Source organism: Boleophthalmus pectinirostris, unplaced genomic scaffold (assembly GCF_026225935.1).
Source record: "Boleophthalmus pectinirostris isolate CB_2022bp ecotype Guang Dong unplaced genomic scaffold, ASM2622593v1 HiC_scaffold_12, whole genome shotgun sequence".
NCBI lineage: Eukaryota > Metazoa > Chordata > Actinopteri > Gobiiformes > Gobiidae > Boleophthalmus > Boleophthalmus pectinirostris.
Window position 1 is genome coordinate 39,987,661 of NW_026571018.1, and position 14,773 is coordinate 40,002,433.

Here is a 14,773-nt window from a genome sequence, read left to right on the forward strand (position 1 = left end):
CTGTTTGACATGATCATGTGTTTAATGCAGATTTGTACAAATCTCACAGAAACAAAACTTAAAACCACATGACTCATTTACATAAAGTAAGAAGAAAAAAGAAAAAAAAGAAAAAAAACGCTCTTGTGTCTGATGTGGTTCAGTTTGTGTTGGACTAAAGGACACAGTGACTCAGTGGAATATGAGTGTTCTCCCTGTGTGACAGAGGGGTGTTCTCTCTGTGTGACAGAGGGGTGTTCTCTCTGTGTGTCAGAGGGGTGTTCTCTCTGTGTCAGAGGGGTGTTCTCTCTGTGACAGAGGGGTGTTCTCTCTGTGTGTCTCTCTCTGTGTGTGTCAGAGGGGTGTTCTCTCTGTGTCTGTGTGTTCTCTCTCTGTGAGAGGGGTGTTCTCTCTCTGTGTCTCTCTGTGTGTCAGAGGGGTGTGTGTCTCTCTGTGTGACAGAGGGGTGTTCTCTCTGTGTCAGAGGGGTGTTCTCTCTGTGTCAGAGGGGTGTTCTCTCTGTGTGAGAGGGTGTTCTCTCTGTGTCACAGAGGGGTGTTCTCTCTGTGACAGAGGGGTGTTCTCTCTGTGTGACAGAGGGGTGTTCTCTCTGTGTGACTCTCTGTGAGAGGGGTGTTCTCTCTGTGTCAGAGGGTGTTCTCTCTGTGAGAGGGGTGTTCTCTCTGTGTGTGTTCTCTCTGTGAGAGGGGTGTTCTCTCTGTTTGTGTTGTGATGTTTTCAGACATGTGCAGGTTTATCACTGATGTAAATGAAAATGACAGTTGTTTGCGAGAGCGAGTGGAGCAGGACTGCACAGTGCGACTGTGTCCTAACAACATAAAAACAGATTTTATAATAAATCAATTCGCACAGAAACAGTAAAGTTAGAGATTAAAAATGAGATTAACACGATTAAAAAACATAACGAGCTAAATATGACTGAAATTAATTCATCGCAATTAACGTGATAATTTGACACCCCTGTTTTTTTACTTGAACTTTCAGACGATCTTAAAACTTTTTGTCTGTGTTTGCTGATGTTTGCATCAAGGATGAGGATCATGAAGATGTCGCCGATACGATACATGCATCGATACAGTCAGCTTTTGATTCAATACGATATATTTCAAATCGATTCGATACAGTTCAATAAAAATAAAGTCTAAGTCATGTGTGTGACACTAAAAGTTTTTGTTAAATCACTTCATGAAACACAAACATTTTAATCGTCAAAACAGTGAAAATGTCAAATTTGTCACATAAACAAGCTTCTTTCCTCTGAACAAACAAAACTGGAGCTTTAACAAAACAATTTAGTAAAATAAACCAAAAAATCCTCTTGATGATATATTGATACATCAGCCCACGATATCGAACATTAAACGATACGATATACCGATATTTTGATATTTTGCACAGCCCTGGTAAGCCTGGTAACTTGTGAACATTCCACCATAGACATAAATGTAGAAAACCCCCAGGGTGATGTCACAGTGCAGTGTCAGTTTCCACTGAAGTCTCCTCCTGCTGCGTTGAGTCAAAATGATTAGAAAAACAAATCTTTCCTGTTGATTGATTCGTGGCCCTGACGTCAGGAGCAGCACCTGTTTATAAATCACACAAGAATGAGTCAAACAGACAAGAGCCTCACGCCACAAAACAAAAAACAAAAAAAACCTTTAAACCAGAACATATCTGCAGACTGTTCTCCTCAGAGGTTCCTCCAGGTTCTCGTCGTTTCCTCTCACTGACTTTCACAACTTTATTTGGACTGATTCATGTTTGAGGAAACTTTAATCTTTATTTCCAAGACTCCATTTTATTGCTCTCCCCTCGTTCACACACACGCCCAATGTGACGTACGCGCTGTGACGTACACGCTGTGACGTACACGACGTACGCGCTGCGACGTACGCGCGACGTACGCGCTGCGACGTACGCGCTGCGACGTACGCGCTGCGACGTACGCGCTGCGACGTACGCGCTGCGACGTACACGACGTACACGCTGCGACGTACACGCTGCGACGTACACGCTGCGACGTCCGCGCTTCCTTCTCCAGTTTGATGTTCTTAATGTGTGATACTCGTACATTTGTGCAGAGTCATTTTGGTCCAAATGTAAAAAAACAAAACAAAACACTGCTTTAGTGTGATGTGCAGCAGGAGGAAGGACCACAGTCTGTTTTAGTCCTGGTTTAGTCCTGGTTTAGTCCTGGTTTAGTCCTGCTTTAGTCCCGGTTTAGTCCCGGTTTAGTCCTGGTTTAGTCCTGGTTCAGTCCTGGTTCAGTCCCATTAGACTCCAGTTTTCTAACGCTGAAGTTGTTGCTCTTGTTTCTTTATGATCGTTTCAGATCAAAGATCATTTGTCGTTTCAGATTAAAATTGTGATTTAAAATGTCACAGTCAGAACAGAAGGATCTTCAGAGGTCAGAGGTCAAACACAAAAAACACTTCAGGTCTGATTTAATGATCGTAAAATAAATACAAATTGTCCAAATGATTCAGACTTATGTTATAATGTCTGAGGTTTAAATGACGGATGTTTGAATGTTTGTACACAGACTCTATTGTTTAGTTTTTTTTTTTTTTTGTTGATAAAAAGTTATCAACACAAGTTATTTTTATTTTATTTATTTTTATTTTTTTCATGTTTAAAGTTATCAGCATACTTTTTTTTTTTTTTTTTTTTACTTTTTTATGTTTAAAGTTATCAACATAAGTTATTTTATTTTATTCGGTTCATACTTTTTTCTCTTTTTTTTTTTTTACTATAATAAATAAATCCAATGCAAGAGTTCTTATACATGTGAAAAAAACACCTAAAATTATTAAATCTAAACAAGCTGTTTGCATTTATGAATAAACTGTTTGGCCGTAATAAACAAGAATGATAAAATAAGTTCCATATTTTACGTCATCGCGTTCACACGAGGTGAATCTGTATCATGTTCCACGGCCACAACAAAATAAACAATATACAATAAAAACACAATAAAAGAACAGAACCGAGAGCGTCGGGAGGTTCCCTCCACCGTCACATTTCTCTCATGGGTTTAACTTCCAGGTCATATTATTGTTAATCATTTCTAAAGAATCTAAAGATATCTGTGTGTGTGTGTGTGTGTGTGTGTGTGTGTGTGTGTGTGTGTGTGTGTGTGTGTGTGTGTGTAACCTGTTTGAACCACAACAATGAAACCTCTCGCTCTCCCATGATGCAACGTTTGTCTGACTTCCTCATGACTAAATACGGCAGCTATAAATAAAACCAGACGACGCTTCATCGACGGCGACGTGAAACACCTCCACAAAAGGTCATAAAAAAAAAAAAAAAAAAAAAGTTATTTAAAGGGCGCGTTTTCATTTCCCCGTGATCAGTGTGTGAAAATGACAACGTGCCCTTTAAAACCGCTTTTTAAAATTTAATTTAAAAATAAAAGTTTTTTGAGTTTTCGGACGATCTGAAACGGGCCGGGAAATTCTTCTGTCCACGTGAGAAACAGAAAATATCGCGGAGGCTGAAATACTTCTCTCAGTTCTGCAGAATATTAATCGTATTTCCTTAAAAAAAGCCGCAAATATCATTGTTTTGGTGAGATTGGGAGAGCACACCGGTCCCTCGTTTATCGCGGAGTTTATGTTCTAAAAATAACCCGCGAGAGGTGAAATCCACCGAGTATCAACTTCATATTTTACAATTATTTTATCTGTTTTAAATCTGTAAAACCTCAGCACAAACTTTATCCACTTTTCTCACACAGGAAACTTACAAACACTTTTACATCCTTCGTAAAACTTTTTGCTGCTGTCGTCCTGACGTTATTTTCCTTCTTTATGTAACGAAACAAAGATTTGTTTGTTCCGTAATGGAGCCCGACAGCACAGAGTCCTGCACGGGTCCATTTTTGGAGACTCATACCCGCGCAGGACAGGACCGCACCTGCCCGCACCTGCCCACACCTGCCCACACCTGCTCATTAAACCGAGATTATATCAAACTTTTGTGCTGCGTACACCACGGACTGAACCAGGTCTAAACCAGCACTGAACCAGGACTGAACCAGGACTAAACTAGGACTAAAACAGGACTGAACTAGGACTAAACCAGGACTGATTACAGGACTGATTCCAGGACTGAACCAGGACTAAACCAGGACTAAACAAGGACTGAACAAGGACTAACACAGGACTAAACCAGGACTCACTGTGGGGACGGGCTCGGAGGTGACCACAGGAGAAAGGACCGGCTCAGCTCCGCACCTCACGGAGGTAAACACGGCCGTCGCCCGATCGCTCTATACAGACACTCTGCTCCACGGGGTCAGGGTTCTCTCTCTGAAGTCCAAGATTAGTCCTGGTGTAGTCCTGGTTTAGTCCTGGATTAGTCCTGACCCGCCCGTGTGTAATCACTCCCCGCCCGTAAAATTCCAGAACTTTAAAACCCGCCCGTTTCAGCACCTACTTGCGGGGACCCGACCCGGTGCAGGACTCTGCCTCAGCCGCGTAACTTCTCTCTTCCTTCAGCGTGTCCAGAAGTCCAACTTTGTGCGACGGTTTCATCTTCCTCGGCCTTTTGTATGCGAGCGCAGGAGTCTTTGTTGGTGCAGAAAGTTTCGTCGACATTGTGGGTTTTGTCAGGGAGAAAACTCAAACATACAACACTTCAGAATCACACTGATACAGATCGAACATTTATGTAAATTTGTCAAACTGATCACATTCTGTACTGGACAGAGACACGACACAGAGGAGACTGATTGACAACGGTCCACACCACATTCCTACGCTGTAAAAAAAAAAAAACATGACAAATTTCACACACAAAAAAAAATCTGCAAAACAGTGAGACCGCGAATAACGAGGGACGACTGTGTAAAGTTCTGTAAAAAAGTCCCGACAGCGCAGAGTCCTGCAGGGGTCCATTTTTGGAGACTCGTACCCGTGCAGTACAGGACCGCACCTGCCCACACCTGCCTGCATCTGCCCACACCTGCCCTTTAACCCAAGATTATATCAAACTTTTGGGCTGCGTACGCCACGGACTGAACCGAGACTAAACCAGGACTAAACCAGGACTAACCTATGACTCAACCAGGACTGAACCAGGACTGAACCAGGAACTGAACCAGGACTCAACCAGGATTGAACCAGGACTGAACTAGGACTCAACCAGGACTCAACCAGGACTTGAACCAGGACTAAACCAGGACTAAACCAGAACTGATCCAGGACTGAACCAGGACTGAACCAGGACTGAACCAGGACTGAACTAGGACTGAACCAGGACTAACCAGGACTGAACCAGGACTGAATAGGACTAACAGGACTGAACCAGGACTGAACTAAAGGACTGAACAGGACTAAAACCAGGACTAAACCAGGACCAGGACTGAACCAGGACTGAACCAGGACTGAACCAGGACTGAATTAAATATTAGACAAAGAAAACTCACACGTAAACCCAGAGTGCAGTTTGAAGTGTCAATTTTATTTATTAAGTGAAAAACATTCCATCTGAACCTCCCTGACCCATGTGAAAAATCCCTGAGCAGAACAACTGCACTTGAGAGTTTGCGTCTCTGCCAGCGACTCTTTCACATCGCGGTGGAGGAATTTTGGCCCCAGTCTGCGCTGCAGAATTGTTTTAAATCATCCACACTGGAGAGTTTCCAACAATCAACCGCCTTTTTATGGTCATGTCACAGCGTCTCGGGTCTGGACTTTGACCAGGGCCGATCCAAAACCCTCATTTTGTTTTTCACAGCACTGAATCTTACGACTGCAGGGCTTAAAGCTCAATTTGGAATTTTTGTGAATCCGATGTTTTTTCGAGGTCGTTCACATTTCCAGTTAAACGTGACTTCTTTGTGATCTCCAGTGTGAACTTTAAACGCCCCAAAACTGTCCCACATGTGACACTGGAGACACGACGACGTCACACTTAACGAAGTCGACCAAACTCTAAACTGGCAGTGCAGCCGCGGGGTTTTAAAAGTCTTAAAAAGGTCTTAAATTCTGTTCTCCAAGTCTTATTTTTTTCACAAAGGTCTTAAATTTTGTTAACTTATTTTTTGTAAACTCAACTGGGCTGCAGTGTGAAACTCAGTGTTAAACGGAGAGGAAAAAAAAGAACGTCAAATCTCATAACGTGAATGAACGTCTAATTTGGAGATTGAGCAAACAAATATTTTGGTTTCTGGCGCCGGCGGCAACGAGTAAAAGGATCAGTAGAGTTGAGGAAGACGTTGGATGGATCATGGCTTTTAGTCGACGTTCACACTGCACCTGAAGTTCCCAAATCAGATGTTTTGTCTCTATGTTCCTGTATCTGATCTTTTAATGTCAGTCTGAACCACACAGATGTGATGTTTTCACATGTGACCAGGACACTTGGATCTGTGCTCCTGAAACTGATCCATATCTGATCTTTAACATGTGACTTGAGTGTGAACAGTCAGGTCACATTCATCCACCTACACGTCATCAACAAGACACAAACGTCACTATTCTGCACTGAAGTAGAGAAAACTGTTCATGATCCATGTGACTGAAGTGAAGCACATCTCCACTCACCACAAAACACCACCACCAAAAACCTGCTCCTTCTCCTTCTCAATCTCCTCCTTAAAACAAGTCAGTTGTTCATGTTGTGGCTCCGGTACGAGAGGAACTTTAAAATCTCCAGGTGCTCGATGCTGCGTCCATGTTTGTTCAACTTGTGTAAACACAGAGACGCTCGCTGCGGTTGACGTCGTCGTGTCTCCAGTGTCACATGTGGGACACTTTTGGACCGTTTAATGTTCACACTGGAGTCACATACAAGTCACATTTAACTGGAAATGTGAACGACCTCGAAAAAACATCAGATTTCACAAAAAAATCTGAATTGAGCGTTAAACCTGCAGACTGAACGTAGACTAAGATTCTAGATACAGTAGTTGGTGGGTCATTATGAGACTTGGATGTGATTGGGTGCAACGTTTGTCTTCATTTTCATTTAAAAGGTCTTAAAAAGGTCTTAAATTGGGGAAGTTGAACCTGGGGAACATTTTACCAGTTGTTGGTAAAATGTTCAGGTTTGTTTGAGTCAAAGAGCCGTGTGTGGAGCTGGACAACGCCCACGTCTGATCTAAAATCGTGTTTGTTAAAGTGAGCGTCGTGTTGCCATGGTAACAGCTGTACATTCCTCCATAGACATCCGTGTAGAACCAAAAGTCCTCACACGGTCCCGTGGTTTGTTCCCTTCGCAGGTGTCGGACGGCGGGAAGAGCGAGGCGGCCGCCGTGGAGCCGAGCGAGGTGGAGGGCGACACGCTGGACCCTCAGACCGGCCTGTTCTACCGCTCCGGCCAGACCCCCGCCCACCCGGAGCCCCACCCCCGCCGCAGCTCACCCCCGCCACGCCGCCGCTCGCCAAGAAGCCCCCCAAACTGAGAGAGTCGCCCCAGGTGCCCTCCCACAGCCCCAAAGACGGAACCGCCGCCGCCGCGATCACCGCCGCGATCACCGCCGCCGCCGTCAAAGGGTCCGCCCCCGGGACCCCCACCAAACCGCCGGTCACCCCGCAGCTGCCCAAGCTCCAGCACGCCCCCACCTCGCTCCACCGCCCCCTCCGCGCCGACATCTCCCACCCGCCCCCCCTGCAGGCGCACCACCCCGTCAGCACCGACAAGACCGCCGCCGCCGCCAGCCAGGTGAGCGCAGGAACCCCCCCGCACGACAAACGGCCCGCAGCACGCCGTTTTCTAATGTTCTAACGCTCTAATGTTATAATGTTCTAACGCTCTAATGTTCTAAACCTCTAATGTTCTAAACCTCTAATGTTCTAAACCTCTAAAAACCTCTAATGTTCTAAAACTCTAGTGTTCTAAAGCTCTAAAAGCTCTAGTGTTCTAAAACCCTAATGTTCTAAAACCCTAATGTTCTAAACCTCTAATGTTCTAAAACTCTAATGTTCTAAAACTCTAATGTTACAACGCTCGAATGTTCTAAACCTCTAATGTTCTAAACCTCTAATGTTCTAAACCCGGCCTGTATTACACCATTTTCTAAGTCTCTAATGTTCTAACGCTCTAATTTTCTAATGTTCTAAACCTCGTCACAAACCCACCTGGAGCGAGGTTTTGTTTCATTAACTCTTTTAGACCTAAGAGCAATTTTACTGCATTTCGTTCATTCATTTTTTTCTTAATTTTGCCTTTAAACTGCCCCGTTTCCCCCTAACGACGTGTTAAACATCCTTTTTTTTTTTTACTACAAACTGTTTTTTTTTTCATAATCTGCTGCTGGAGTCGTGTCGTGTGGCTGAAATAAAAACTACAGGACCAGAAATACACTTGAAAACACAAAATTAAATTCACACTCTTTCACACAAATAAGTATGAACAACTTTTTGGACATAAAAAAAAGTTTAATTTAGGGCCTTAGCTACAAAAGTGTAAAATATCAAGTCTGTAAATAAACTAAAAATGTCCTTATTGCCTTAAAACAAAACAAAAGTGCCGCGTCCTCATGACTTGACTGGTGCAGGTCGTGGAAACAGCTGGAGTCCGGTCAGAAAAAAGCAGATAACGGATTTGTTTTTTCATTTTTCGATTTTATGTTTAAATAAAAAATGGAAAAAACAGATAACAAACTGAACCAGGACTAAACCAGGACTAAACCAGGACTAAACCAGGACTAAACCAGGACTAAACCAGGACTGAACCAGGACCAGGACTAAACCAGGACTAAACCAGGACTAAACCAGGACTGAACCAGGACTAAACCAGGACTAAACCAGGACTAAACCAGGTCTAAACCAGGACTAAACCAGGACTAAACCAGGACTAAGGACTAAACCAGGACTAAACCAGGACTAAACCAGGACTAAAACCAGGACTAAACCAGGACTGAACCAGGACTAACCAGGACTAACAGAAACCAGGACTAAACCTAGGACCAGGTCTAAACAGGACTAAACCTAAACAGGACTAAACCAGGACTAAACTGAACCAGGACTAAACCAGGACTGAACCAGGACTAAACCAGGTCTAAACCAGGACTGAAACCAGGACTAAACCAGAAACCAGGACTGAACCAGGACTGAACCAGGACTGAACCAGGACTGAACCAGACTAAACCAGGACTAACCAGTCTAAACCAGGACTAAACCAGTCCTGATCACCTGACAGTCTGTGCAGGTGAACTTCCGGCCCTGGTCCAATGCTCACAGTTTAGACCTGGTTTAGTCCTGGTTTAGTCCTGGTTTAGACCTGGTTTAGTCCTGGTTTAGTCCTGGTTCAGTCCTGGTTCAGTCCTGGTTTAGACCTGGTTTAGTCCTGGTTTAGTCCAGGTTTAGACCTGGTTTAGACCTGGTTTAGTCTATTATTTGTGTTTTCATTTTGGTTTTAGAGACAAATAATGAAGAAAATTGTTGTTTTTTCGTTTTATTTTTGAGTTTATTTTGAAATACGAATGACACACAGATTTAAAGATTCACTCTGTAATCTCTTTGTCTCCGTGGCGATTGCTTTGCCTGTAAATTTCCTCAGTAGAGCATTAACACATCTCCATGGAGACAAGCAGGCGGCGAGAGTAGAGAAAGTAGAAAGTGAGGAGAAAAGAGAACAGGAAGTGCTCCGTACACAAAGCCTGAAAGCACCTGTCTGTTTGCTCCTGTCGTCAGTGTTGTTGTGGAGGCTCTGCTTCCCCCTGATGACATCACAGCGGGGTTTCCCCTGGCTCAGCTGCAGGTCTCTTCGGCCTCTGGCTTTTGTTTTTGCGTCGACGCCAGAGAATCAGACCCGTGGGCGATTTCACACTCGCATGAATCCAGCTGCTGTTTACTTCACTGCAGAGACCGAACCCTCCGTGTTCTTCTGAACCGTCGGTGATTCTACAGAAACACTCCGGCTCTGACCTTTGCTCAACAGTTTCACATCGTTTCAGATTACAGAACTAACTCCACATGACCAGAACTGTGACGACTCCGCTGAGGTTTACAGACCTTTAAGAGTCTCGCGCTGTTCACCATAAAAATAAAAACAACACGGCTGCGTTTGAAAATCTGCACAGTCATGTGTTAGACAGAGAGTGTGTTTTCATACACGACAGTTTCACCGAGAAGTACGGAAGCCGAGAGGGGCCACAACAAACGCAAAAGCCACAACAAATACAAAAGCCACAACACGACAAAAAGCCACAACAACAAACCAAAAAAAGCCACAACGGAAATGACCACGGGACTCTTGTATTTGTTGCTGCATTTGCATTAAAATAAATGCCACAACACAAACGCAAATGCCACAACACATTAAAAAAGCCATCAATACATTAAAAAGGCACAATACATTAAAAAGCCACAACACATTAAGAAGCCACAACACAAACGTTAATGCCACAACACATTTAAAAAGCCACAACACATCAAAAAGCCACAACAGAAGTGACCTCGGGACTCTACTTTAATGCAAACGCAGCAACAAATACAAACGCCACAACACAAATGCAAATGCCACAACACATTCAAAAGCCACAACACATTCAAAAGCCACAACACATTCAAAAGCCACAACACATTCAAAAGCCACAACACATTCAAAAGCCACAACACATTCAAAGCCACAACACATTCAAAAGCCGCAACACATAAGAAAGCCGCAATACATTTAAAAGCCACAGCACATTAAAAAGTCACAACACATTAAAAAGCCACAACACATTTAAAAAGCCACAGCACATCAAAAAGCCACAACAGAAGTGACCGCGGGACTCTATTTTCTGACGGACCGATCAAGCGGCAAGCGTTTTCAACTTCTCCGTTCCTTTACTTTTCATGTTGTAGTTCTTCTTCACTTGCCGCTCGATCGGTCTGTCAGAAAATACAGTCCCGCGGTCATTTCTGTTGTGGCTTTTTAATGTGTTGTGGCTTTTGCGTTTGTGTTGTGGCATTTGTATTTGTTGTGACCCCTCTCAGCTTCCGTACTAGTGTCCTTCCTCTTCGTCTCGGTGGAGTCAGGACGACAGGGACGATAAACCGGGACGAGGGTTTTTGTTCCTCTCACACTCCTGGGATTTTGTCGTGAGGAAGTGCGTCTGCAGGTGGCGCTGTCGTCCTGACTCCACCGAGACGAAGACACAGACAGAATGTGTTTACATCAACACGACACAGAAACATCACCAGACGAAGAGGACGGATCTCTGAGGAAGAAACAAACTGTCAGGAGGAAAACAAACTCTTGATCTGAAAAAAGAACCTGATTATATAAATTATCAGAAGACCAAATGAACCTCGTTGGACTGTCTGCAGAGTCGTGTGTGCGGCGTCTCCTCTTCTCACTAGAAACACATCGATATATCGACTGTCCTTTACATCAGCCCGATATTTGACATATTTAGATTTAGACTCAGACAAACTTTATTGATCCACAGGGAAAAGATTTGGACGCAGGAGTCACACATCACAATAAAATATCATAACAAAGAGAAAAAAGATATAAATGGTAATAAATTCTAAATAAGTAGCAAAAAAAGAGCAAGAGACAGGAGTGAAATTGTCTCTCGACCTTAAATCTCCAGCACAGGTCGATACTTTTTGGTGGAACTGCGGCTTAAAAAGTCCAGAAAGTTTTATTTGTACTTGAGTGCAAAGATTTAAATGTACAACAACAACACGTGTGTAGAGTGTCTCAGTCCAGGTCCAGACAAAGAGAAACTCAGTTTGTGAACTGGACAAACGTTTATTTAGGCCAAACATGTTTCACAGCTCGTCCAAACTGCAGCTTCTGTTCTGACCAATTCAACCAAAATAAACGTTTGTCCAGTTCACAAACTGAATTTCTCCTTTGACATAAACTGTCCAACATGAGACTCTGTGGGTTTGTCGCCCAAAGGCTGTGGGGAGTTTATAGACCATTTAAACAACACCAGATCCACATATCAGCCCAAAAATATCGGCCCAAAACTATCGTCAGGATTTATCAGCATGGACCTTGTGAAACCTTAAATCTGTCGTTTGTGTTCTTCCTCAGCAGCCCATCATCACTCAGAGCGCCACCGTCACAAAGATCACGTTCGGCGGGGCTCACCCGAGCTCCGCCTACACCAGCGGAGAAGCCACCGCCAAGCTCCTCCCACAGCCCAGCGCCGGGCCCTCGGCCGCCGACAAGACCGTGTCCGACATCCTGAAGATCTCCATGATGGAGGCGGAGATCGACCCCAGCACCGAGCCCATGGTGGTGGACTCGTCCAGCGACTGCGGGCCCCTGGGGAAGGGCCTGGAGGTCCAAGCTCTGGAGGTCCAGGCTCTGGAGGTCCAGACCCTGGACTCGGCGCCTTTCATCAGCAGCTCTCACAGTAAAGCTCCACAGTACAGCTGTCTCCAGAGTCTGGCCGCACAGAGGAGCAAAGAGGACATGGACGTCATCGAGGTAACTCCACAAACCCCACAGAGCCCCACAAACCCCACAGACTCCACAAACTCCACAAACCCCACAGACTCCACAAACCCCACAAACCCCACAGACTCCACAAACTCTCCAGACCCCGTGCGTTTGTGATGGTCCTTCTGATCCTGTGTGTTTATCAGACAAGATGTTTCCTCTGATGTTCCTCTGATGTTTCTCTGATGTTTCCTCTGATGTTTCTCTGATGTTTCCTCTGATGTTCCTCTGATGTTCCTCTGATGTTCCTCTGATGTTCCTCTGATGTTCCTCCGATGTTCTCTCGTTCAGGTGATCCCTCAGTACTCCATCCTGCCGGACTCCAGTCAGTCCAGTGTGGTGGTGGAGCCCAGCGGTTTCCTGGAGATCACAAACTTCACGAGCCAACAGCTGGAGGAGGACAGCCCCATGGAGACCGAGGTGGACAGCAGCAACGACGAGGCCACGGCCAGCCCCTCTGAGCGGGCATAGAACCCTTGAGCCCCTCTGAGTGGGCATAGACCCTGTGTACGGGGCAAAGAACCAGAGCCGATGGAGCCGGAAGTGCACCTGTGTTCACTTCCTGTTTGGCTCTCCATTTATTTATACAGTCTGTGGTGCCGACACATTGGACACACACACTTACAGGGACCCAGACCCACACCCACACACACACTTACAGGGACCCAGACACACACACACTTATAGGGACCCAGACACACACACACAAACACTGCCGTTACAAAACCCTTTTGTGATGTCATCAGGAGCCTCCTCCAAACTGCCAGAGACGTTGTCGTTCTTTCATGACGTCAAATCTGAAACGCGTCTGAAGAAGATGGCGGCCATGTTCTCTGGATTTGTCCGCCGTTTTGTTCCGGCGAGACCCACAGTCTGTTCCAGAAATGAGGGAGCGTCGAACAAATAGACGGACGAGGACGCGCCGGACGAACGAACAAACGAGGACGCGCCGGACGGACGAGGACGCGCCGGACGGACGAGGACGCGCTGTCTGGACGTCACACGTTTGATCTTGTTCTAATTACAGGCACTTAAAGCCGCACTGTGGAACTTCTCTGGTGGAGGGTCCGTCAAACGCTTTTCTATCTCCACCGAGACCAAACCAGACGCAGTTCCAGGTCAGATCTGTGGAGAGGCGAGCCCGCTCACAGTCACATTTGTGACTCTAAAACCAAACTGAGTAAAAGTTTGTCCAAAATGTAAAATGTAAACACTTAAATCTGTCAGAAAATGATTTAAAATTAGAAAAATGATGTGTCGAAGTAGAAGATCATTTTATCTGAGAATAATCGAGCTCTAGACGAGATTGAAGCGTCTGAGCTCAGAGTTCATGAGCTGGAAATAAAACTAAAATCAAAGTATCAAAGTATCAAACAAATCTGTGTCACTGAATCTAAAAACAGTGAAGTGTTTCAGGAAAAACTCTGGGAAATAAATTGTCGCTTCTTTTAAACATTTGTGGCCTAAATTTAAGATTTTCTGACGAGTTGAGTCATGGAAGAAATAAATGTGACAATTTTTAAGATTCTACAACCAATTCAGAACAAGTGAGTCGATAATAAATCTGAAAACAAGATGAAGAACCTGATAGAAGTTTTTAAATCTTGGCCTGATCAGAGACTTTTGGAATCTCCCCTATGATCCGTCTCAGATTTGGCTGAAATTTTTTTTAAATTTCTAAAATCACCAAATGAATCTCAAATATTCGCTCAGTCCCTTGAGTCATTTCTGAGTTTTGGCCCATTGAATTTCTGGGGCCATGTTCACTTTTTCTGAAGCTTTAATTTATAAACATGTTTGAGCTTCTCTGTCAGGAGGAAAAGTCCCTAAACTCCTCCAAAAATGACCCACGAGACTCATTTTCAAAAATTTCGTTTGAAATGAAGGAAGTTAATAGTCGATGTTTTTATGACTTTAAACTCATCAGAATCTGACAAAGTTTGTCTGGTAAAAAAATTTGATCAAATCAAACTGTGTCACATGAGGAACCGAGGAGCCAAAAAGATCAAACCTGGACTGAGACTCTCCACCGTCCACATGAAAACTCAGAACAGTGTGAGATTTGTGTCAGAAATGTTCATTCTCTCAAATATTCAGGTTCAACCGTTATTTTGTAAATATCTGTTTGGAGTAAACAGATCTTGGACCTCAAATATTGAAAAAAAAAAATTCAGAGGCAACTAAATCTGAGATTTTGGGGCCCACAGTGTCCTCCTTAATAAAGAGACACAATATTTGACAACAGAATCAGAATCTCTGACCAAGAATCTACAATAAAATACATCTTCATCTTCCTCGCTCGATTTTTGATGAAGTTCTGGTCTCAAACATGTTTAAAGTTTATGAAAAAGTGAACATGGCCCCAGAATTTCAA

At 44.2% G+C, this 14,773-nt stretch overlaps 1 protein-coding gene across 1 annotated transcript in view; it reads left to right on the top strand.

The window, feature by feature from the left end:
- Positions 1-13,759, top strand: part of emsy (EMSY transcriptional repressor, BRCA2 interacting) — a 55,332-nt gene extending 41,573 nt beyond the window's left edge. The window contains 4 exon segments of the mRNA XM_055149004.1: positions 7,229-7,478; positions 7,481-7,671; positions 11,989-12,387; positions 12,691-13,759. Coding sequence (XP_055004979.1) covers positions 7,229-7,478; positions 7,481-7,671; positions 11,989-12,387; positions 12,691-12,870 — 1,020 coding nt within the window. The 3' untranslated portion in view covers positions 12,871-13,759.
- The last annotated feature ends 1,014 nt before the right edge of the window (positions 13,760-14,773 follow it).